Below are 24,863 nucleotides of genomic sequence, written 5' to 3' on the forward strand. Positions count from 1 at the left end.
ATCAGGTGATTCTAATGTTCAGTCAGTGCCAAGCATTAGATCCCTAGGGCATTAAATGACCACAATAAGAAAAAACATTTGAGTAAAGAAAGTCAAGAAGCAATATGCCTCTAAAATACCTAACTGGAAGGATATATTATAGGAGATGCAAGAGATGAAGAGGAAAGAAAACAAGATGGCAAATGACTTGCTCCTTATTGCTAATTCCAGATTACTCTTGCTTCCTCCACCCTAAAAACAAAACACCTGCATTGAATTGCATGCCATAAGGCCCATACCACTAGTTTCCTTGTTTCTGTGTGTTATCCGCCCCTGCTGCCCTCAAAAACATATCCCAGGTCCCTTTCCCTCATTCCTTGAAATTTTAATCCTTAGCTAACTGTCACCTCCTTCAACATTGCTCCTGACAATTCTTGGTGATTTAAATGTTCACATAGATAATGCTTCTGATATTCTGGCCTGTCAGTTCCTTGACCTCATGTCTTTCAAAGATCTTGCCTAAGATCGTCAAAGATAATTTCTCTGCCACTCACTTCCATGGTCATATCCTACTAGACCTTGTCATTATCGATCACGTTAATCCCTTTATAACCTCAATTCCAAGCATCCCACTTCTGACCACCACCTCCTGTCTTTCCAGCTGATTCTCTTTGGTGCCCCGACCCCAACTATCCTCCATGTCACCACCTGCAACTTATTGACCCTACTAACTTTGGATTGTCCCCTACTCCATCTTCATGTCATCACTTGCCTCCTATCCATCATCATTATTATCCCCTTTCTCACTCCCTGTCTTCATGTAGCAAAAGTACAACCATGGTTAAATCCACCTCTACACCTATTATGTGCTCACATGCACACAGCTGAGCTTGGCTGGAGAGAAACATGCCTCTGTGCGAACTGGTCTCACTAAAAATGCATAACCATCAACCTCAAATGGGCCACAGAGCTACCCGATAATCTCACAAAATTCCCCCAGTCATTTACTCTCTCTCACTCTCATATGATTATTTCATATCTTATCCTCTCTTCCATTTCCTCTTTCCCCATCTGCATTCTCAGCTAATGACCTTGCTGCCATTTTTTTTTCTGAGGAAATAGAGACAATCAGAAGAGAACTTCTTCAGGGTGCCTGAGTGGCACAGTTGGTTAAGTGTCCAACTCTTGATCTTGGCTCAGGTCATGATCTTGTAGTTTGTGAGTTTGAGTCCCACATCAGGCTCTGCACTGATGCTGCGGAGCCTGCTTGGGATTCTGTCTCTCCTTCTCTCTGCCCCTCCCCTGCTTGTGCTCTCCCTCTCTCTCTCAAAATAAATTTTTAAAAACTTAAAAATTAAGAAAAAAAGAAGAAGAGGTCTTCATACTCTCACCACTCTATCTACCTACCTAGCTATACCTGTGTCCATATACTCAGCTTTCTCTCCTGTTACACTGGACAAACAGTTTGTGTTCCTAAGGGTAAGCCCTCCACTTGGGCACTAGATCCCACCTTCACTCAATCACTCAAGGACATCACTACAGCAAGTTTTCCCCCACCTCCATTATCATCAATTTTCTCATTTCTAGTAGATCATTTCCATTAGCATAAAAACAGACTACTATTATTACCATCATAAAAATAGTTTTGACCGTTCACCCCTCTCTTCCTACAATTTCATTTCCCTGCTCCCCTTTACAGCAAAACTCTTTGAAATACTGACCTCTTCCCACTGACTCTATTTTCTTGCCTCCCATTCTCTTTTCTTCAAAAGAAATTTTATTTTTTTAAGTTTATTTTTTTATGTTGACAGAGTGTGTGTGCACAGAGGAGGGGCAGAGAGAAAGGGAGAGAGAGAATCACAAGCATGTTCTGTGCTGTCAGTGTGGAGCCCAACGTGGGGCTCGATCTAAAGGCAGTGAGATCATGACCTGAACCAATATCAAGAGTCGGATGCTTAACTGACTAAGTCATCCAGATGCCCCACTTCCCATTCTCTCTTAAACCCAGTTTTTGTCCTTACCAACTCACTGAACTAGTCCTTTTTAAGTTCACCAATGACTTCTCCCACAGCTATATCCAGGTCAGTTTGCAGCCTACAGCTTACTTCATCTATCAGCATTTTGTTGGGTAGATCACTTCCTCTTTCTTCATTTGGCTTCCACTCTGAGTTTTTCTCCTTCATCAGTGGGCATTCTTCTTCAGTTTCCTTTGCTGATTGGTCCTCATCATTCCAAAGTTTAAACTTTGAGGCTTAATTCTCACACCTCCTCTTTTCTTCATCTACACTAACTCCTTTGGTGATCTCAACCAGCTCCTCAGCTTAAACACCACATGCATGCTAATCACTCCAAATTTATACTTCCAAGCCTGAACTCTCTCTCAAACTCCAAAATTTGTACATCTAACTGCTTACTTTACATCTCCACTGGCTATTCCTTCCGCCTGGGATGTTCTTCTGGCAGATATTCACATGGCTTACTTCCTCACTTTTTCATTCCTAAGACTTTCTTTGTGTACACTATGAAAAACAGTACCTCTTACCGCCCCCCACATTCCCTATCTTCCTCTACTGTTTCTCTCTTAAGCAATTATCTGTGCCTGATATACCTTACATTTTGTGCTGTTATCTCTGTTCATTATCTGTTTCCACCCATCTGAATATAATCTCCATGAGGGCTGGCATTCTTGGTCTATTTGCCTGGTACCAAATATGTATTCAAATCTTTGTTGACTGAATGAATGATCCTAAACTCTAGATTCGGAAAATCAGTGGGAGAAATGCCTACTTGTGTGCTAGATTACTAACAAAGAGAACTTTAAGGGTATTTTATGTTATCTCCCCATTTGCCTCTGAGTGGTGGCCACTGAAGTTAGCCTGCTGGGACTCAATGACTAGGTGGAAAACCTGAATGAGAGAGGCTTGTTCTATTCAGCTGCTTCCCTTGGGAGAGATGTTCGAGGTCTGTGCTGGGGATATGCCTTTACAAGTTAGGCCACAGTTCCCAGAATGGATCCTGTAGGACTTGTCTCACATAATGCTCCACAAGGAAGAGGCAAGTATGTAAAGCAGGTCCTGTAGAGATAACTCTCTTCTTTATGCACTCAGCCAATCCATTTCTGCTACTTTTGTGAGAAAATGGTAGGACTTGAGTAGTTAAGGAAAAAAACAAGGAAAGGCACAAGGGGGAAAAGACCAGGGATTGTAGTAGTTCAAAATGAATATAGTGAGCATAAGAGGACTGATCAGAAGAGAAACACTTATCAGGCTGCATGGTTAGAAGAATGACTTATAAAAGCTAGAGTTTGGGGTGGTGTTTTTTTTGTTTACCATTTTTAGAGTTATAGATTTTGGGTACCTGGGGTCACTTATCAGTGATAACCCACAATGGTGGTTACTAACAATGGTTGGTGCAGACAGGTGAGGGTAAATCACATCATTTGGGGCTGGTTTTTAGTTTAGATGACCATTTATTACAGTAAATATTAAAGATAAACTCGGGGGGCGCCTGGGTGGCTCAATTGGTTAAGCGTCCAACTTCGGCTCAGGTCATGATGTCACGGTTGGGGAGTTTGAGCTCCCCTTTCGGGCTCTGTGCTGATAGCTCAGAGCCTGGAGCCTGCTTGGGATTCTGTGTCTCCCTCTCTCTCTCTCTTCCTCCCCCACTCGCACTCTGTCTGTCTCTGTCTCTCTCAAAAATAAAGATTAAAAAAAAATAAAGATGAACTTGGAAGGAGATAGGAATCTTAATTAGTTACCTGCATCCTAAAGAGTCCGTGGTAAAAAGGAAGGACTCTGCTACTATCTGCTGTGATGAGGAAGGATGAATTTATTGATGGAGTACACTTATATATGAAACCTTCAAGTGTTTTTCTACACTTGTGCTGGAAATCTCCTCTTGTTCCTCCACACTCCACCTCCTGAGTCATTTCCTAGCCACCTGTCATTATAATGTGCATGCGGTGCAGTTGGGGTGGGGTGGGGACACACAAGGTGTAGGGCCTGGGAACTGTCCCCATTTATCATACCCTGGGCAGCCCAGTCACCACATTTAAGAGAAGATGTGGCAAAGAGCTGCAAGGTCTAGAGAAAAACAGGGAACAAAATGATGATATTGTTGGAAACTAGGTCCTATGAGGGAATATTAAACTGGTTTGGTTAATAAGTTAGAGGACAGCAGACCACATGGTGTCTTTAAATATGTGGAGGTTTAGGGGCGCCTGGGTGGCGCAGTCGGTTAAGCGTCCGACTTCAGCCAGGTCACGATCTCGCGGTCCGTGAGTTCGAGCCCCGCGTCAGGCTCTGGGCTGATGGCTCAGAGCCTGGAGCCTGTTTCCGATTCTGTGTCTCCCTCTCTCTCTGCCCCTCCCCCGTTCGTGCTCTGTCTCTCTCTGTCCCAAAAATAAATAAACGTTGAAAAAAAAAAATTTAATAAAAAAAAAATAAATAAATATGTGGAGGTTTATTTAAGGGTCTGAGCCATTGTGTTGCTATGACAGAATATGGAGGTATAAACTAAATTAGGAGGTATATGTGCCAATTTTGAGAGTATTTTTGCACATCCCAAAGCAAAGATCCAAATGAGAATTCTAACAGGCAGCTTCTATACTTTGGAGGACGTGCAGGTTATAGTAACTAGGATTTTGCAAGCCAGTTGGAACCAGCTATTTGATGGGTGCTTGTCTGCTCTTTCTGAGTGGCTTCTATGGAGCTAAAACACCTAATTGTTATGAAAAAGAGAAGCTAGATTAGGCTTCCTCTTTCCACAGGCTAGTCGAGCTAGGCTCCCCTTTTCAAGGCTAGTCTAGCCTAAGACAGTCTTCTATACTGCATAATCCAATGTTTCAGTTTTACCCTAGCAGGGATAAATTCACCCTACCTTTTTATTTTTTATTTGCCTTAGAAGGATTTTGCTAACTGATTTCTAAAAGAACAAATTAGAGGAAGTTCATGAAGAGAACTTAAGATTTTGCTCAATCTTTAACATTCAAATGTTAAAGCTTTCTGTTCTTTGTCTGGATTTTCTTTTTCTGGATTTTGTACTGCTTTTCAAGACATTTCTTGTGAATAAAGCAAGAAAAAGTATGTGTGTGTGTGTGTGTGTGTGTGTGTGTGTGTGACTGAATATTAAAACGAAGCTGACTACTAGATAAATGTATAAGCTAGAAATCTTTAAAACTAGTATCTACTGTGTGTGGTAGATTGTACTTGTGGCCCCAGTTTTCATGCCCCCCTCTATCCATATGCTTTGGTGGTATCCTTCCATGCTGATTCTGAACTTGGCCATGTGACTTGCTTTGGCTAATGAGATAGTAGTAAACTTGACAGAAGCAGAGACTTAAAAAAAAAGACTTATTTCCTTTCTCTTTTGGACCCCTGCCACCATCATCAAAATATGCCTAGGCTGGAGGGATACGGGAGCCATGTAAGGAGAACTTAGTGTCCAGGCCAAGCTCAATATGCTATTGACTACAGACACTTGAGTGAGCCCAGCCAAGATGAGTTAAGTCTATCCCAGATCAGCAGATCTATTAAGTCATCCCACAGACTCATGAGAAATAATAAATGGTGGTTGCTTTTAGCCACTATGTTTTAGAGCTGTTGGTTATACAGTAATGGCTGATACACTGTCCTTCTTTGGTGTTTCAGGAATTCCTCTGCTTGATGGATTATTCTTAAGAATCTCTAGAGGCTGCTTTTGGGAATCAAACACAAATTATTTGATTCAGGCAAAACTGCCTGCTACTTGACTCTCTCCTAGAAAGATAGCAAGTGTCTATAGGGATATTACAGTAGTATTAGATGATAGAGGGCAGTAGCCTTATCAAGGCTTACAAAATGAAAGTCCTTATTTACCTTAGTGACCCAGAAAGTGTTATAATTGGCTGAGTGGAAAATGTGGATAAACAAGTGTTAGTGAGATTACTGATGCTAGAACTCTGTTAGGCAAAAGATGGGATTGGCTGCCCTTCGTTTTCTTGAGATGTGGAATCACACTGTCATCGTCGACATCATCATTACCATCATCATCATCATCATCATCATCGTAATGGCTAATGATTATTGAATACTTACTCCAGATATTGTACCAAGTGTTCGCATGCTATATCACATTTAATTCTCATAATAACTCTATGAACTAGGTAATAGGCACTATACCTCCATTTTACAAATGAAACTGAGGGTCAAAGAGATTCTCCAAGATCAAATTGCTCTTAAATCATAGAGCCAGAATTCAAACTCAAGTAGTCTGACTCTGAAGCCCATGCTCTTGTCCCCCCAACTATATAACCAAAATGCATATTTTTTTAGGGGAAGGAAAAGGAATCTAGTCTAACTTCCTCATTTGGTGGATGAACAAGTGAGACCAGAGTCTTTGGTATAGAGATTCTTTGTCTAACATAGATTGAAGGAACTCTCCTTACACTTGGTCCAAATCATCAAAAATTGGACAAAACCCAGTAAGGCTTTACCTAAGACTAGCTTCTACATATAGGTATGACTTTTGTGTACTGCAAAATGGTGCCCAGCTAGGGGCTGAAATCCAGAATGCACTCCTCTCAGCTAGGGCATAGGGCTTCCTCCACTCAGAGGAACAGGGACTTTTGAAAATAATTCTTTTGCACAGAGAGGGAGCTGTTTTTGTTTTTGTTTTTGTTTTTCATTTTCACAAAAGTATTATATATGCTAGGAAATCCCTGCTAAAACATTTGCAAGTTGTGTGCAATGAAAAACAGTTGGATTCTATTTTTTCACACACAGAAAAGAGAGAGGACAAAGTATGACTAATTGATGTTCAATAAGTACTTGTTGAATGAATGAATTTTTTATGAATGAATTTTGAATGAACAAAGATGCCTTCATTATGCAGACACACAGAGACCAAGGCACATGAGACATGCAAATTTGTCACTGGAGACCTAATCCATGGCACCAAATCATTCTTGAGAAAAGATTGATACAATCTAATTTTCCAGTCTCAAACAAACAAAAAAAGTACACATACTACTTTCCTGAGCCATCACCTTACTTATATAAGTGAGGCTTTCATGAAATACAAACTCAAAGAAAGTTTAGAGCCGTATTTATTCCTCATCTGAATTTATTCCCCAGCAACCTTTCTCTTCTAGAACAAAAGAAACCAATTGTGTTTGCAAGCTAAGTGGCTTGCATTACAAATTTTAATGCTTCACCAGAAACTGAGGCAAGCCAATTCCCTCCTCCGTTCTCACATCCTCCCCCACTATGGCCCACACCTCTGCTGACTGTAGCGATTTGAACTGAGTACTCCTGAAGGCCACTCTTCTCTCTTTGCCTCTAATAACCCAATCTAACAATTGTGGTGAGTAATTTCCTTACCACTTCTGTTGTTAACAAATGCTAATAATGCTGCACGATACAGATCGAGCACGGCTACTGAAAAAGAAACTACATAAATTATTTTTTAAAGTTATCATCAAAAGAAATGCTTTTCTGAAGGAAATTTTTTTTTTAACGGCTCAAGGCATTTGCCTAGCTTTCTGTTCAAGTGACCGCTTCTGTGTTAATTAACAAATGCTTCTGTTTCACAAATGGAAACTGTCTTATCTAGGCTACACCTTCATGCTTTTTTGGGTGGCTATCACTGCAGGGAAGTCACCATCTGTTTTCTAGAACCTGAGTTATCTGCTTTTTGCGATGCTTAGGTTAAGCATAGGTGGCCTCTCTCATTTTGGTGCCTGCTAAGTCTCATTCTACTTGCAAGAATCAAGGTTGAGTAGATGATTGGTTTCCTACTACATCCAATTACATGTCTTGTATATGCCAATAATCAGTTAATGAATTAAGTCTTTCAATCAGCCAATCAATCAATCATTAATGTAGACAAGTCACAAATACTTATTAAGTGCCTTTCTGTGCCAGGCATTGTGCCAGACCCTGAAGAGAAAGCAGTGAGCAAGGCAGTCATACAGAGTCTTTATGCTGTGGCAGGAGGCAGTTATCTGAGGTTTTTCTGCCTAAAAAGGGGGAAAAAAATGACCAAGGAATTTAACCCAATATTATCAAGATGAATTCTAATGTTAAGCCTAATGAAGGAACCTCACCGACTTGTTAAATTGGTAAAATTTTTATTTCATAATAATTCACCCAACTAATTTTATCAGATTAATTCAGATATAACTAATATTGTCACGACTTCCATATCCTACCAGTGTCTTACACTAACATGTGTTTTACTAGCCTAGCCCCAAATTCATGGAAGTCCAGATTATTTTTACTGAAGCTTCATAGTATGGTGCTAGGCACTTGCTCATGATTTTAATTCCTATGAAAATCTTGAAGACAAAAAACCTTTTGTGAACAAAGACGATACTTCTAACTCTGGCTAATCATCTTAAAATCATAACACGGGTCGGCAGCACTAAATGTGAATAGAAATCATGGAAAAAAACCTCAGTGCGACTGAAAAACAAACCTCGAATGCACATTTGTCTGATCGTATTTAGTGTCATTTTCACACATAAAGGCCGGCATGCTTTCATTTTCTCAAGCACGTGTGTCATTAAGTGTTGCCGTGTGTCTTCACAGAGCAGTGACCTGATAGCATCTAAAGAAATACCAAATACACACAGGCTCAAGAAATGTTTTCTGATGATGTAATGCTTCCTATTTATTGTTTTAAGTAGCAACTTATTTTATCTTTCAGATTGGTACATTTTTATGGTAAATGCTGAATAATGAATTCAAGACTCCTCAACTTAGAGGTTGAAAACAAATTCCTTGAAAGCAGTTTTGTCACTTTGCCTCCTTATTTTCAGAATGCTATTTAATCTGCCAGTGACTAAGCTGTAGGAAAACCCTTTTTCTGTTGTTATGTAAAGGAAAATGTGGGTGGAGGGAACAGGGTCTGCTATGTATCCACCTCACGATTTGGACTGTCAGAGAGATAGAGGAAAAAGGAAATCTCTGCTCTCCCCAGGTAGGGATATGAGGTTGCTTAGAATTCCACTTTTGGGGAAGTCCACCATCAAGGTGATGTAAATTCTCAAGTAGCAAATTGACTCAGCATGTTCCTAAGCCACAGACCTCTTAGGTGACGTATGCTACCTTCACGTCATTTGCCCATTTGCTCTCACTAGGTGACAGGGAAACCATGTATTTTCCCCACCTCGTGCACACAAAGCGGAAGTATACCGAGCTCCCCTGTGGGTCTTGTTCTTATTCATCATTCTAACAATCAGGACATTCTGCACCTGATCAGAGCTATTCATTTTTAATTCTCTTCACCTTTACTCCATGGTATTCCAGTGAGCATACAGGACACAGTTATAGATGATCCTCCTTTAGTTGAAGGCCTTTCCTATTTCCTGAGTAGTCAGGAAAATTGTTTTACATATGACAAATCTGTTCAGAAATCAACTGAAATTGTCAAAGCTCTAACCACAGTATTCTCCAATGCCTATTTAGCAAATAAATTAGCATCAGATGTGGCAGCCACCAGTATGACATTTTAAATGTATGATCCACGAGAAAGTAGGGTTTTTTGACCTCTGAAAAAAGTTATGGAACTAACATTTAACAGGTCCCTGCTATGTGCAAGAATCAGTTTTAATGGACTTAACACATATCCTTTAAAGGCAGAACATTTCTTGACAACTGTCTTATTAAAAAGCTGGTGATTTTTATTGTGAATAAGATTAGTGAGAGAGGGCAGAATTGATAGAAACACCCAGAAATATAAGTCTTAGGCTTCCTTTTCCTAGCAGGTTGCATATAATTTCATATTATGCCAGTGATTTATTGTCACTGGTTCCCATATTCAATTGTCTATACCTAGTACTAACAGGATTCATCTTAGGCCTCTTTCCACCTTGCCAATAGCAATCTTGGTGTTTTAGCAGATCACATTAGCACTTACAAGTGTGACCTTGGGCAAGTTTCCTAAACTCTTTGTGCCTCAGTTTTCTCATCTCTAAAATGAGTGAAAATAATAGTTACCTTATAAAGGTGAGGGTTAGGTGGCTTGTTGTACTTCATTGACTCTAAGTTGTCATCCACTGTAAGAGGCAGCCTGGTTTGTGATATATTAATATATGGAATATGTTGTCTAAGGATACTGAAATGTAGAATACGTACAAAACTGAAATAACGCCTGGTACAGATTATGTGTCCAGTAAATGTTAACTGTAATTATCTATTAGCAACCTGTGGGCCACAGTGCAACAGTAGGCCTTCCAAACCCTCTGTGGGCCATGCCGTGGTTTCCTCACCCAAGGCAGAACACCTGGACATGGGCAGGTGACTCCACTACCCTGGGCTCTGCAACTAGGGGGCTCAATCAGTCACTTTAAAACTTTTTTTTTTCCTAAAGGGTAAACCTTGTTTCTAAAGTAACTCTTAACAGGACCCAATGTGTAAAACAGATAAAAGAGGATTTTTTCTCATTAAAATAGGGGTGGAGGGGTACAAAATGCTGCCCACCTTCCTTCCCCTTCACCTGCAGGGCAACCTCTCCAAGGATCCCTGCCAGGGCAGCAATATTGCTTTGTTAACATAGTAAGATAATGCATCTCCTAAAACTTCTACAGGTGTTTAGTGATCAATTACTCCAAGCTTTGTCAAATTTTACCTTATTGAAAGTCACCTTATTTGTGGCACATATTAACGTTTAATATGTTCACTAAATATGTAGACAAAACATACATTCAATATATTTTCTCATTTTCCTCTAGTTTGGTCTCCAAACTCCCTTAATCTCCCTTAAACTCTCATGTGAGTGAGACCATCCTTCCATCTCAACCAAGTCACCTCACAATCCCCACCAGATGTAGTTTAATGCTCTCAGAATGCACAACATGTCGAACGTTTATTCTACACATAGCTTTCAGCTATCAAGGACTTTTTATTCTAATACCTTTTTCATAAAACCCTCCTTGGGCCCTGTCGCAGGAAACTTCCACCCAGTAATAAATGTAATTTAATTAACTATTATTGTACAGCAATTATGATATGCAAGTATTATATGGGAAACATATAAACAAATAGCTTTCTCTTCCTGGAATATCCACATAAAACTTAGTAGGTGAAGGAAATAAAACAGAAATACTCACGTAAAATTGTTTTCTCCCTGGTGGTACCTGCTGGATGATGATGATGATGATGATGATGTGTGTGTGTGTGTGTGTGTTTATGTGTGTTTCTCAGGTTTGGGGTGTATTACGTGCAAAGCAGGAACTAACAGTGTAGAGGTTTCCACAGAGGTCCACGACAGAAGCAGCTCAGAGAGCTTCGGACAGGGAAAAATTAACACAGGTGAGAGCTCTTTCTAAAATAGCTCCTTAGAGATTCAGAAAGTAAACAAGGATATTCCCAAATTATCTTTTCCCCGATGCTAAGCAGATAGTGCCTTTTTACAGCTTTCCGTGACTTATATTTTTATAAATCAGGAAAAGGCAAAGTGTTGTTTTTCTGTAAAAGTGTCATTGACTCATGAGAGAGAGGGGGAAAAACGACAAAGATCAAATACCAAAGGTCATAAAAAAGAGCTTTCCTTGCTCCTAAAAGAGAATATAGCACTCTAGTCATTTAAATTTAATACTTAGAAACTAGAAAGCTTTGTTTAATAAAACAGTTATAATTAAAATACATTTTGGTTTCAGGGTATGAGGATTGAACAAGAAACAAATTAGGATGGACACAAACCAATCTGGGGAAGGAGAAGAAACAAGAAATCTGGAGTGAGTGAGAAACAGAAGAGAAAGGAAGAATAGAGAGATCCAGAGAGAAAGTGAGTCAGAGTCAAAGGAGAAGGAGGTGAACACTCAGCTTTCCTGGGCTGGTAGGATCATTTGGGTTGTGGTCATCTGGGGGTCATCATTCTCAATGGTTACTGGTGACCTTCTTCAAGTGCCTTAATCCTTATATTTCTAAGGTCTCCATTCTATAATTTTTATGTTTTTATTAATTTTGAGAGAGAGAGAGAGAGAGAGACAGAGCATGAGTGGGGGAGGGGCAGAGAGAGAGGGAGACACAGAATCCAAAGCAGGCTCCAGGCTCTGAGCAGTCAGCACAGAACCCAATGCAGGACTTGAACCCACGAACCGCAAGATCACGACCTGAGCTTAACCAACTGAGCCACCTGGGCACCCCGTTTTTATAATTTTTTAAATGTTTTTATTTTCTAAGGTCTCCATTCTAAATGTTGATCTGAACACCAACTCCATGAAAAGTTATTCTCTAAACACAGCAGCAATGATCAGAGCAGTGTTTCTGAAAGCTGGGTAAAAATCAAGTCAAGGACCAGAGTCCTACATCACTGTCATGCCATTTAAGCCTCTAGTTGATGATACACATACAGATGGCAGAAGTAACAGGACTTTTGTTAAATACACTGACATGACCTGTGATGACTCAACTGTGGATATCCACAACCATTGAACTATCCCTTTTTATCTAACTCTCTCTATAAGCACGTTTCTTTTGTCTCCCTCTGTACTGATTTCCTCCTTGGTGTCTATTTTAAAATTCTGGGAGATAACTGGAGTAGATGAGTGTTCTAATGCTCTCATTACCATGAGAAGGCTTGAATAACGTGGAAAATTAAATAGACGTAAATCATTTAGCTACATTTTTGGCTATGAAACTGTCAAGATAGCTGATTTTCTGATTGATTTTGTCTATGCTATTCAAGACCCAAATGATTGTAGGAATTTATTCACTTTTTTCTTTCTTCTTTTGTGAATATAAAACATCAGAAAATTATTGTCAAGTCTTTCATTGGACTAAATAATTAATAAATCAAAGAGAGGCAACTGGTTATTCCAACCCAGATTGCAAGCTGATTATTTAATTAACCCAGACAAGATATACATTTACATTCTGGATGCCACCAGGAATAATTTTGCAACAGGACTCCTTACCCCACCTTATCCCAAATCCATGTGTTTGAAGCATCATCACTGGGGCCCAGTCCTTTCATGGAGTATCATGAACTGCACAGACTGTTCTGCTATAACCCAGTGTTATTGGCAATGAAGGAAGTTTCCTGTTGTGGAGAGAAGTGGTCAGACTCTATAGGCAGTTCACCCAATTGTTCAATTTTTCACTAGAGTCTTTGTGCCTTGATTTCCTTATCTGTAAGGAGGGATAATCAGAGCACCTACTACTCACATTGTTGCTCTAAATGAGGTCATGTCTGTAAAGCACTTAGCTATATAAGTGTTTGTTCTAATAATTATTAATATTACTGTTTTTTTGATTGGTCCAAGGTCTCTTCCTAACAGGAGCTACCCTTTCCCCCTTTATTAGTGGCAGAAGAATCTCTCAGGTGTGACTATTTCTCCATTTAAAGGGTGATTCCTTTGAGACTTTGAGCCCCGAGCCTTTTCTGTGACAAAATCTCACGGAGTCTGTTTTCCTTCCTCAGTTACTCTTGTTTATTAGAGCTGTACACACTGTACATGGAAAATTGATATTTAAAGAACTAAAGTACGGAAACTGTCCCAAACATTCAGCACTAAAATGGCACTGAAAAATACTGGTTTTGATGCCCCAGATGCCATTTCAGGATTCTTGAGAACCTTGTCCCCCTGAGTGTGCTTTAAGATTGGATTTAAATGTACAAAATAATTATAGATTATGTCTAATACTTGTTCTAAAAATGAATCCATGAATCCATCTATACAGGGGTCATTGTCTATAGATTGGCTAAATCATCTTCAACCATACGGGTATTATTTTTCAAAAAATGTATATAGCTTGTCTAATGATTAATTATGTGCAAATTCATTTAAAAGCACTCCTAAGTTCATAGGGACCCCCTTGGCATTGGAATTACACAGGCAAGATGAACACTAAAGCAATTACTACCATTTACTATTATGAAAAGTAAGACATTTTTGATATTAAATAGGAGTTCATGTCGTAAAACATGAGATTCTCAGATGTAATAACATAAAAATTTTAAATTTCTATATGGTAAAAGGTACCATAAAGGAAATAATATCAACATGTTTAACATATTTTTTTTTCAACGTTTATTTATTTTTCGGACAGAGAGAGAGCATGAACGGGGTAGGGGCAGAGAGAGAGGGAGACACAGAATCGGAAACAGGCTCCAGGCTCTGAGCCATCAGCCCAGAGCCCGACGTGGGGCTCAAACTCACGGACCGCGAGATCGTGACCTGGCTGAAGTCGGACGCTTAACCGACTGCGCCACCCAGGCGCCCCATGTTTAACATATTTTTAATAGAAAAAGAGCCTTACAAGCAAGAAACAACCCAATATATGGCAAAGAATAGGAACAAGGATGTTCACAAAAAAGAAATAAGGTGATAATAAAGATATGAAAATAAGCCAAACTTAACTATTGATCAAGGGAAGACAAACCAATGACAAGATACTATGTTTCTGCCCAAGCATATTGGGAAGTATTAAAATATTCCTAACATAAAGTATTTGAGAGTGGAGGAGCAAAGGAAACTGTTGTTGGTGGGAGTGTAAATTGATATGGCATGTTGGAGGGCAATTTGGCAGTTTCTATCAAATTATTAAAAGGATATAATCTTACCAACTGGAGAATGAAATGTGGGATATGTATCCTAAAGGGATATATTTCACATATGCTTAAGGATATAGATGTTCATCAGGGAAATACAAATCAAAACCATGATGAGATACCACCTTACACCTGTCAGAATGGCTAAAATTAACAACACAGGAAACAACAGACGTTGGCGAGGATGCAGAGAAAAGGAGAAAAGGGAGCCCTTTTATGCTGTTGGTAGGAATGCAAACTGGTGCAGCCACTCTGGAAAACAGTATGGAGGGCCCTCAAGAAGTTAAAAGTAGAACCACTCTATGATCCAGCAATTGCACTAATAGGTACTTTTTTACCCAAAGGATACAAAAATACTGATTTGAGAGGCACATGCACCCTGATGTTTATAGCAGCATTATCAACAGTAGTCAAATTATGGAGAGAGCCCAAATGCCCGACTGATGAACGGATAAAGAAGATGGGCGTAAATTATCTATCTATCTATCTATCTATCTATCTATCTACACATACCATACACACACACAATCGAATATTACCCAGCCAGCAAAAGAATGAAATCTTGTCATTAGCAGCAACGTGGATGGAGCTAGAGTGTATTATGCTAAATGAAATAAGTCCGTCAGAGAAAGACAAATACCATATGATTTCATTCATATGGAGAATTTAAGAAACAAAGTTGATGAATATAGGGGAAGAGAGGGAAGAGAGGGAGGCAAATGATAAGAGACTCTCAACTACAGAGAACAAACTGAGGGTTGCTGGAGCGTAGGTAGGAGGGAGATGGGCTAAATGGGTGATGGGCATTAAGGAGGGCACTTGTGATGAGCACTGGGTATATGTAAGTAATGAATCACTAAACTCTACACCTGAAACTAACATTACACTATATGTTACTAACTAGCATTTAAACAAAAACTTTAAAAACAAAACAAAACAAAACAAAAAATAAAAAGTAAATTTGCTTCAGTATTGCTTAAAAAAAAAGATATAGATGTTTAAGAATGTTCATTGCAGCATTATTTGTAGGAGATAAAAATTGAAAACAACAAAAAAATCTATCAGTAGGGCTATGAATGAATAAATTATGGTATACAGCCATACAATGAAATATTAATCCAGCTATTTAAATAAGATAGCCCCATATATGAATACTGTATGGGCTGCTGTCCCTGACGTATTGTTAAGTAAAAAAAAAAAAAGTTGTAGGATATGTATAGTATGATTAAATTTTTATTAAAAAACATATTTTTTATGCCTGCATCTCTATTTCCATATACTTCTATCTCCATATAGAATTCTAATTTATTCAATATCTATATATATATATCCTTTGATATTCTATGTACATAGAAAATAAGTCTATAATGATACATAGTAAACTCTCAAGAGTGTCCCAGGAATGAAAATTGGGGAAGGAAAGGGAATAGTTTCATATTTTGCTTTTTACTTCATACATATGTACTTTGAATTCTTTGTTTTATGACACAGATGTATTACTTTTGTAACTAGAAGATGAAAAGTAGTAATTTTCCAAAAATGATCCTTATACCCAGAAGCAGAAGTAACTGTCCAAAATGAGGCCTGTCTTCAGTCTGCAGACTTCTCTCTATGAGATCCTGCTGTTGCCCCTTGAGAGAAAGTTGGGGGGGGTGGTTCCTATTCAGGTGATTAACATGGGCTCAGTAGACACCCTAAGAAGAGGACACAGTGAAGACAAATATTGCATTTAAAAATTTTTTATGATCATGTGTTAGGGGCTGCAGGGCCAAGAAAGAAGATGTTTATGGCCAACCATAACTCTAGAGAGGAAGAGAATAGTGTTTCCTTGATCATAGACATTGGACAGGATGCTACATGAGGCTGGTGGAGCTTATCACATCTCCTGATGTGAGGCTGGTGGAGCTTGGTTGATGGAGTGAAGGACATCTGATCTCTAGCCTCACTGAGCCTATGGGTGTCATAGTTATCTAGAGACCAGCCTAGGGATGAGCCATTTGTCTAAATACCTTTAGTTTGAAGGAGTGCTACATATTAGAATACCTTAATATTATTCGAAACAATGGAGGCCTCCCTTCCCAGAGCTTGCTGTGGAAAACATCTAATTCTACCATGAGGGGACAAAGCAAGTGAAAACAGGGAGTATTTGACACATGACGATCACAAGGAAAGGCTGCAAGACAGGACAAGGGAGTTGGACCAAATAATATCCAGCACAGCTTTGCCCTCGCAAAACCATGAACTAGCAGCATTCATTTTCAGACTTCAAGTCCTCCTTTCTTTTATTCCTCTTACCCTCAGCCTGTTCTTCCTGGCTGGAAGCCTTCCTTCAGTTCCCAGGCTTCATTCCTACCCAGACCAGGAAGTCTCTAAGCACAGACCATTAGATAAAATGCTTAAAATATGTCCATAAATCCCCTTGGAGGGTGACTAGAGCTTCATGCTTTCGTGGTGATGACCTGGGCTATATTCCTGGAAAGAATGCACGTACTAGAGCCCATCGCCTCATTGCAAGGCGCCACATTAACACAGAAGCTAAGTAAAAGCAGTGTGCTTGCTATACAAGTATGCCGTCCAGCCAGACTGCTGCGCCTCAGCTTTTCCCATATAGAAACTCTGTAGCTGCCCCACACTCACACAGTGGTGTATGTACACAAAAGAAGCATGGATCACTCTGCCCTTCACAGAAGTCTCTGGAGCCTGAAAAACAAAAACAGCAGCTGTCTGGTATTTCCTTTGAGAAGTGGGTGAAATTTAAGGTTTTCCTCTTCCCACAAACATAAATGCTAAAGTTTGCAAATAATTTCAGGAGGTTTATGGTCCTCTGAAACACACTGATAGCGGTCCCTGGACGGTGGGGCGGGGAGATGTCCATAGATGCCAAGAAAAACTCTCTTGTGCTAATGGGGAAGGACCACGGGAGGAATGGCACCAGGGTTTTTGTTTTGTTTTTTTAATTTTTTTTTCAACGTTTATTTATTTATTTTGGGACAGAGAGAGACAGAGCATGAACGGGGGAGGGTCAGAGAGAGAGGGAGACACAGAATCGGAAACAGGCTCCAGGCTCTGAGCCATCAGCCCAGAGCCCGACGCGGGGCTCGAACTCACGGACCGCGAGATCGTGACCTGGCTGAAGTCGGACGCTTAACCGACTGCGCCACCCAGGCGCCCCGGCACCAGGGTTTTAAAATACCTGAGCTCAGTTGGGCCAAGGATAAAACAAGAAATAGTTGGTTTTTCATTCTTTCCTTTCCTCCATCATCTCCCTTTTTTCTTCCCCCTCAAGAATAAATCCTATATCCTAGACTCGCTCTAGGATATAACTCGTTGCTGTTGAGGCTTAAATGTGACCTCTTCCAGACAAAATACAGTCAGTTCTGGTATAATGTGACACATACTTTCCTAAAAATCATTGCGCTGTACAACATTGCACAATAACAACCACAGAGCTTACGGGGAAAATGAAATTAGGGGCACAATACTCAAAAAATGTTGTCAGTGACACTTAAAAAAGACAACAGGAACCTAATAAAAAGGGTAGCAGTTTTACACATGTTAAATAGTTAAGAAATACATAAACACTACAATAAATATGGCACCTTACCTAGAAAAAGACCTGAAGTTTGCCCATGGAGGTGAGTGTCAGAGCTATCAAGAAATGGCAACAGAGGGTTTTTGAGCACAGAAAATTATAACACCTGAAGTGGATGAGTATGGCTCATGATATACCTGGTGAATCAAGGCAGCTGGAGGATGTTTGCAGCATTTGTGTGCATTCCTATACAGTTCAAGTCAGCTGGAGGCAGTTTCCTGCATTCAAAGTTGAAATCACGGGGCGCCTGGGTGGCTCAGTCGGTTAAGCGTCCAACTTCAGCTCAGGGCATGATCTCGCAGTTTGTGAGTTCGAGTCCCGCGTCGGGCTCTGTGCTGACAGCTCGGAGTCTGGAGCCTGTCTCAGATTCTGTGTCTCCCTCTCTTTCTGACCCTCCCCACTTCATGCTCTGTCTCTGTCTGAAAAATAAATAAATGTTAAAAAAAAATTAAAAAAAAAAAAACAAAGATGAAATCACACATAGGCAAACACAAAATTCTTGTTATACTCAAATTGTTCCCTGGTATATTTAATCAGTGGAATAAATTCCCATTTTTGATACACGCATTAAAGCAGGACTGACTAAAATCTAGGTTATAAAAATGATTATAATTTAAAGAATAAAAAGCCATTAAGACCCCAGTGGAATGATGACATAAAGGTAGCAGTAGGGTTATCTTGAAGCAGAGGATATATAACTCAACTAAATCTGAGTCCCCTTACTCCCACCCTAAATTCCATCTAAACATAGTGATAGATTCAAGTGAAATGCAACTTGGGTTCCATAACTTGGAAACATACTGTCAATCCTAAGCAAATCCTACTTGGTGCTAGGAAGAACTTGTAACAATACACACCAGACTTCCTGAAAGTCCTCATTATACATTTTTGTCCTTATCATCCCACACCACGTGGTGGCCAACACTAATCTTCCTTCCCTCTTCTCCAGCATTTCTTGTCCCCTCTATGAGCACTCCTCAAAAGCCCAGAAAACAGAATCCCAACCTTTACGGGTTCTCTCCTTACCCCTTCCTCTCTTTCCCACCTTTTTCCCAAGAGTAAAAACTCTATACATAGGTGTATTACTTTTCTATTGCTGTTGTAACAAATTACCCCTTAACCAGTGGCTTAAAACAGCACAAAAGTTATTCTTTCACAGTTCTAGAGGTCAGAGGTCTCAAATGAGCTTTATGGGGTTAAAATCAGGGTGTTGGCAGGCTGCAGTCCCATAGGCTCCAGGGGAGAACATGTTCTTTGCCTTTCCCAACTTCTAGAGGCTGCCTGTATCTACTGGCTTCTGGCTCCATATCACTCTGACCTCTGCTTCTATTATTACATCTCTGACTCCTGACACGCCTGCCTTCCTTTTATAAGTACCCCTGTGATTATATCAGGCATACCTGGATAATGTGGGCTAATCTCGCATCTCAAGATCATTAATTTAATCACATTTGCAAAGTCCCTTTTGTTATTTAGGGATATATAAAGGTAGCATATTCACGGGTTCTAGGGATTAGCCTACCACACCAGCGATAATGTTCAAAACGCTTCACAACTGATATGCCACTTAAGGCAGGGTGTCTAAAATGAGCTTTATGGAACTAAAATCAGGGTGTTGGCAGGCTTCACTCCCGTAGGCTCCAGGAGAGAACATGTTCCTTGCCTTTCCCAGCTTCTAGAGGCTGCCTGTGTTTACTGGCTTCTGGCTCCATATCACTCTGACCTCTGCTTCTGTTATCACATCTTCTCTAAGACCTCAGAAAGATCTTAGGTGATAATGCTGCAGCAGGACCCTGGAGATCCTGGCATGCTGGTTGATGAATAGTAGAGAGGGCTGGGAGGTCTCAGAGAGGGACTGGGATTTGTAGGGTGTTGGTGAGGCACTCTGGGGCTGTAAGGAATGGTTCTCTCTAAGCAATATGAAAGACTTTCCACTTTGTTACAATCAGCACAGTCACACCAGTGCATTTTGGCTGACCACTGACCTGCCATGCTCTTCCTTATCCACAATCAGTACACAAACTTTCTGGGATTTTATCATGTACTGTATTCACCCCCTTTACCTGGAATGTCTATTTAAGCCTCATCACAACCCAATTATTAGTTCTACACTTATCTTCCTTTTGCAATAACATACCTGGAGTCATATGTGCTATTAATTGCTAGGGCCTGAATCTGAAATTAAGCACTTAACTTTAGAAATTGAGCTCTTAACCATTGTGGTTAGTGTTTACAAGGAGACTCTTTAGGCAGATCAGGAAAGCATGTACAAAGACTGTGCAGGCAATGTTGAGGTACCAAGTGACAACATGTAGTCCACATGCATTTCATAGGTTTACATAGAACCCTCTCCTACAGAATTTAATGCTTATTGGGAGGGCCTCTTGATCATACAGTAAGAATTCTTATCTACTTTGTAAGCACCCAACATGTATAGTCTTAAATAGATATTCTATGATAAAAAAAAAAAAAACAATTATAGTGAAGCAAATCAAGTACAAACTCTAATTTACCTTGTCTACATACAGCCTAGAATAAAGCATGGTTTAAGCATGCAATGAAATAGATGAAGAAACAAATGAGTCAGTAAAATCCGTAGTCAAGAGTTTTATTTGTAAGACCTAACTGACTGTGGTACAAAACTACTTCTGGTTAGAATATTATATTTAACTTTCTCAAATGAGTAGAGCAGTAGGAACAGAAGCAGCAGCAGAGAGAAAGATGATAAAACCACTAATGGACTTTGAGTCTTTTGTAACCTCTACCTGGTCATAGTTAGAAATGTGTTGCTCATCCCTTGTCTCATATCTAAAAGAAATAAGTAACACTACCCCCCCCCCCATAATAATTTATGGGTATTTTTGATTTTGCTGTTGAAAAAGTTTTTGGTTTGGACAAGAATGAGAATTAGTACCTTTCATTCATTTAATTGATGCATTGTATAGAAGAGATGGACATCAGAGAGTTTTTTTTGTTTTTTAAATGAAGGTAGAGTGAGATCCTGATTGGGAGATGGCATGAATTTCTTTACAGTCTCTTAGAATCATTTATGACACACATAAAAACCAGATTGCTAAGTAAAATGTTAGGAGCCAAGATTAATGTTATTTAAAGATGCTCTCAGGGAGAATTGTAAGCAAATTCTACTTTCAACTCTTTAACCTGATTAAAAGCCTAAAATATTCTTGCTAGTTTGGAAAATACCCCTGATATTTAAAATTTCCTAAAATGTAGCTCCCCTCCTACCTTTACGATGGAATACTGGATGATTTCAGTCAAAAGACATAGTTATTACTATAAGAAAAAGTCCTGCAAGAAAGCACATGTTGCCACTTTACTCATTATTGAAGTGCCCTTATGACTGTTAGAGGGAACAGGTAAGATGCTAGGGGAGGCAGAGAAAGAGAGATCAAAGTGTTTTTGTTTACTTCTTTGAAGTTTTGTAGTACCTACTGTTTACCATGCACACTTCTTGATTCATGCTGAAAATTGGAATTCACCCATTTCTCTTTTTCCTGTCTAAGATGCAGATGGGGCACATTTCGTTGACTCCATCAATCCCTGCCCCCCACGCATTAGCACATGCACACGTATACCTAGCCAGTGGAAAAGAAAAAAGAGTTACTCACATTCATCCATTTTACAAAGATTTCCAGGCTGCAATGGGAGGGCTTTACCTCTCCCTGAAGGATGAATAAATAGGTAGCTTTACTGACAACCTGTTCACAGTCAAACTGCAGTGAAAACTGAGACCAAGGTCTTACTCTACTGGCACTTATGAGATCCAGTGCTGGCAACATGGAGAAGATAGTCATCTGCCTGATGGTCATCTTCTTGGGGACAATAGCCCATAAGTCAAGCTTCCAAGAGAAGGATCTCCTCTTGATTAGAATGCGTCAACTTATAGATATTGTTGATCAGCTGCAAAATTATGTGAATTATTTGGTAAGGCCATACTTATCACAACAAAATTTAAATATTATTCTTCAATTAATATAAAAGGTGCTTTTTGACTTATAAAAGTAACCCAGAACTAATTTTCTTTTGCTCTAGGAACCTGAACCTCTGCCAGCTCCAGAAGACGTAAAGGTAAGACCAGTTGAATTTATTTGTGATAATATTTGTGACACAAGTTTTTAAATCCAATTAAGAAAGCCATTAACATAATTATCTAGGAATATACTTAATTTCCATGAATTGGGGGGTTTAATAGTTGGTAAAATAGTTATTCCTATTTTGGTCAAATATTCATTGATTTACCAGCAAGCCAATCATAAAAACACCACATAACTTATAAAATATATTTTTATCTCCAAATACCTCTAAGAGTCCTTCCAAGTAGCACTATTGAGACAGAATAACAAAACTAGAAAATAAATCTATTCTATGATCAGTTCCTGAATAATGACCAACTAATTAGATTTTAAGAGCCCTTGCAGAATGACAGTTCTTGAGCCCTCCTTTGCAAACCTACCTAAGAAATATAGACACACACCGGAAGAAGCAGAATTCACCTTTTAATAACAAGAAAGAAAGAAAAGAAAGGAAGGAAGGAAGAGAGAAAGAAGAAAGAACAAATTACAGGAACAGCATGGAAGAATGGTAGTATGGAAGTCAAGGCTGTCCTTTAGAATATAATTCCCATATACCTTGGCCTCAGTGAGTCTTGTCTTTGGCCTTTGGAGAGGTCTTTCAAAAGGACTTTTTTCAAAAACTCATCCCATTCTCTTAAGCCATTTAAATCCCTTAGGTCCGAGGAAGAAAAGACCTAGCACATAGTTCAAGAGGGCTGCGTGCTGGTCTTTTCATTAGTAACTTCGTTCTGGTCTTCACATCTGGTACCCTGAGGATAAAAATGCAACTGGGGAAATGTTTTCATTGTCTCAGACCTTTAACTGCATAAATTAGAATAACTATAAAAGTGCTACCAGTAATTAGGACACTACAGAGGAGGAGACATATGAAGATACATTGCAAAGAAAACAATTATCGTAAATGACTATGTGTAAAAGTTTAGAAAGTGAATGAGTCACAACGATTGCTTTTCTCTAAAATTCACTCTCTAGCTCTGAACCTAACCACTCTCATTTACTAGGTCTTTTTCTAATAAGCAGCATCTAAAATGAAAGCAGCACATTCAGCTTATTGGAAAGCCTTTTCTAATAAGTGAGAATATTTCTTAATTGATGACCTAATTATCACAACATACATTTTCAGCATCTCACGCATTTTGTTTAACTGCTGTGGTTAGAGTCCTTTTGGACTAACCCTGTCTATAACTTGCAGAATAAGAAATAAGAAAGATTTCCCATTTTCTAACTTGAGTTGATCCAATGGGTACTTCCTTCATTAAATATCTATGCTTTGTTAAAGATAGAGGCTTTTTACCTTACATCATAATGAGAAGATTTCATCTCAGTGACAGTGTATCTATCTGACAATCTTATCAAACAATGCTTGCTATGATACAAGTGAGTAATGGTATAGCTAAGATCTTTAAGCTGTGCTGGCAGGCAAACTTAGGAAGAAAATAATTCAAGGCCACAGTAGCATTATGTCAAGTTTTTCAGGGCTAGCATCAAAGCAGGGCCCATAAGAGATTTAAAAATAAGGAAAATAAATTTATTTACATGTTGCATGTAAATGTTGATACATTGTGATTATCTCAGATCCCTTATTGGCCTTGCCAGGCATTGTTCTCTTTCTTATAATTATATAACCAGTGATCCTCAACTGGTAATGACTTTGCCCTCCTGACAACATCTGACATTGTCTGGAGAAATTTTGGGTTGTCACAGTTGTGTGTAGGGGAGTGCTTTCTACTCGTCAGAGATGCTAGTAAACATTCTAGAATGCACAGGACAGTCCTAACAACAAAGAATTATCTAGCCCAAAATGTCAATTGTATTGCTATTGAGAAACCCTGATATAAACCTAGTTTGCCTTTGGGACAAAGGTATCTTGCCCAAGACTTCCTAGTGTGAGTGGTCAGGCCTTTCTGTGAGGGGGAAAAGTAGGTTAAAAATAAGCTATAAGGAGGCAAATATTTTCAAATATTCAGCTGCAAAACAACAAAGCCAAGCGTGCTTCCTTGCAAAAGCAGCAGTTGACTGTTCTCTGTTTGTTACTCTTGCTTTTTTGACTTCCGTACTGCTCCCTCTATTTTGCAATAATATAGGACACACAACTCCTCATTTTATCATGTGTTGAAGGATGAAGGAATCAAAGCCTTGCCCTCATAGTTTGCTGCCACCAAGGCATAGCAAAGGAAAATAATTGTTATGCTCCCAGATGGTGGTTCTACACATGAGTTTGGGTTCATTCTGTAAAGACCAGGAGTGACAGGCCATCCATGGCTGCCTGAAGCAAGGTTAATATCTCCACCCCCCCTTCCCAGTGCATCTGTAAGGCAGTTGTCAGGATAGCTTCTCCACTTCTTTTCCTCTCTGAGGCTGCCTTTGGTGTGTGTCTGAAGCCCAATGCAGCAGTTACTTGTCCTGGACTGTACATGGCTGGGGACAGCTCTGCTGCTTGCAGAAAGCACTGAGCAACATACCACCGCCTACTGACACAGGTAAACAAGGAAGGGCATGAGACAGTGCAGCCTGTCAGTGTCCAGACGCCATCCAGAGGCTTTCAGAAAAGCTTTTTCAGGCATAAGCTCTTTCATTACTGATCTTGACCATTCCTGGCAATACCAAGGGAGTTCATTCGGTAGGGCCCCTATACTTCTTTGGAACGTAACTTTCTTTCAACA

General features: G+C 39.5%; 1 protein-coding gene and 1 long non-coding RNA gene across 4 annotated transcripts in view; one reads left to right on the top strand and one right to left on the bottom strand.

Moving 5' to 3' along the window:
• LOC123592921 overlaps positions 1 to 24,863 on the bottom strand; it is a 112,395-nt gene that overhangs the window by 18,919 nt on the left and 68,613 nt on the right. The window lies entirely within an intron of this gene.
• IL21 (interleukin 21) overlaps positions 1 to 24,863 on the top strand; it is a 37,244-nt gene that overhangs the window by 6,929 nt on the left and 5,452 nt on the right. For 2 of the 3 annotated variants that reach the window (XR_006710002.1, XR_006710006.1), the window contains 2 exons: positions 11,618 to 11,771; positions 22,160 to 22,195. Coding sequence is in view for 1 of the 3 variants with exons in the window: in XM_045468347.1 (XP_045324303.1) it covers positions 21,884 to 22,051; positions 22,160 to 22,195 (204 nt within the window). In the remaining 2 variants the exon portion in view is untranslated. Of the gene's footprint in view, positions 1 to 11,617; positions 11,772 to 21,737; positions 22,052 to 22,159; positions 22,196 to 24,863 lie in introns of those variants that run through there. The other variant, XM_045468347.1, reaches the window with a different exon arrangement.

The sequence above is a fragment of the Leopardus geoffroyi genome, chromosome B1 (genome assembly GCF_018350155.1).
Source record: "Leopardus geoffroyi isolate Oge1 chromosome B1, O.geoffroyi_Oge1_pat1.0, whole genome shotgun sequence".
NCBI classification, from domain to species: Eukaryota; Metazoa; Chordata; class Mammalia; order Carnivora; family Felidae; genus Leopardus; species Leopardus geoffroyi.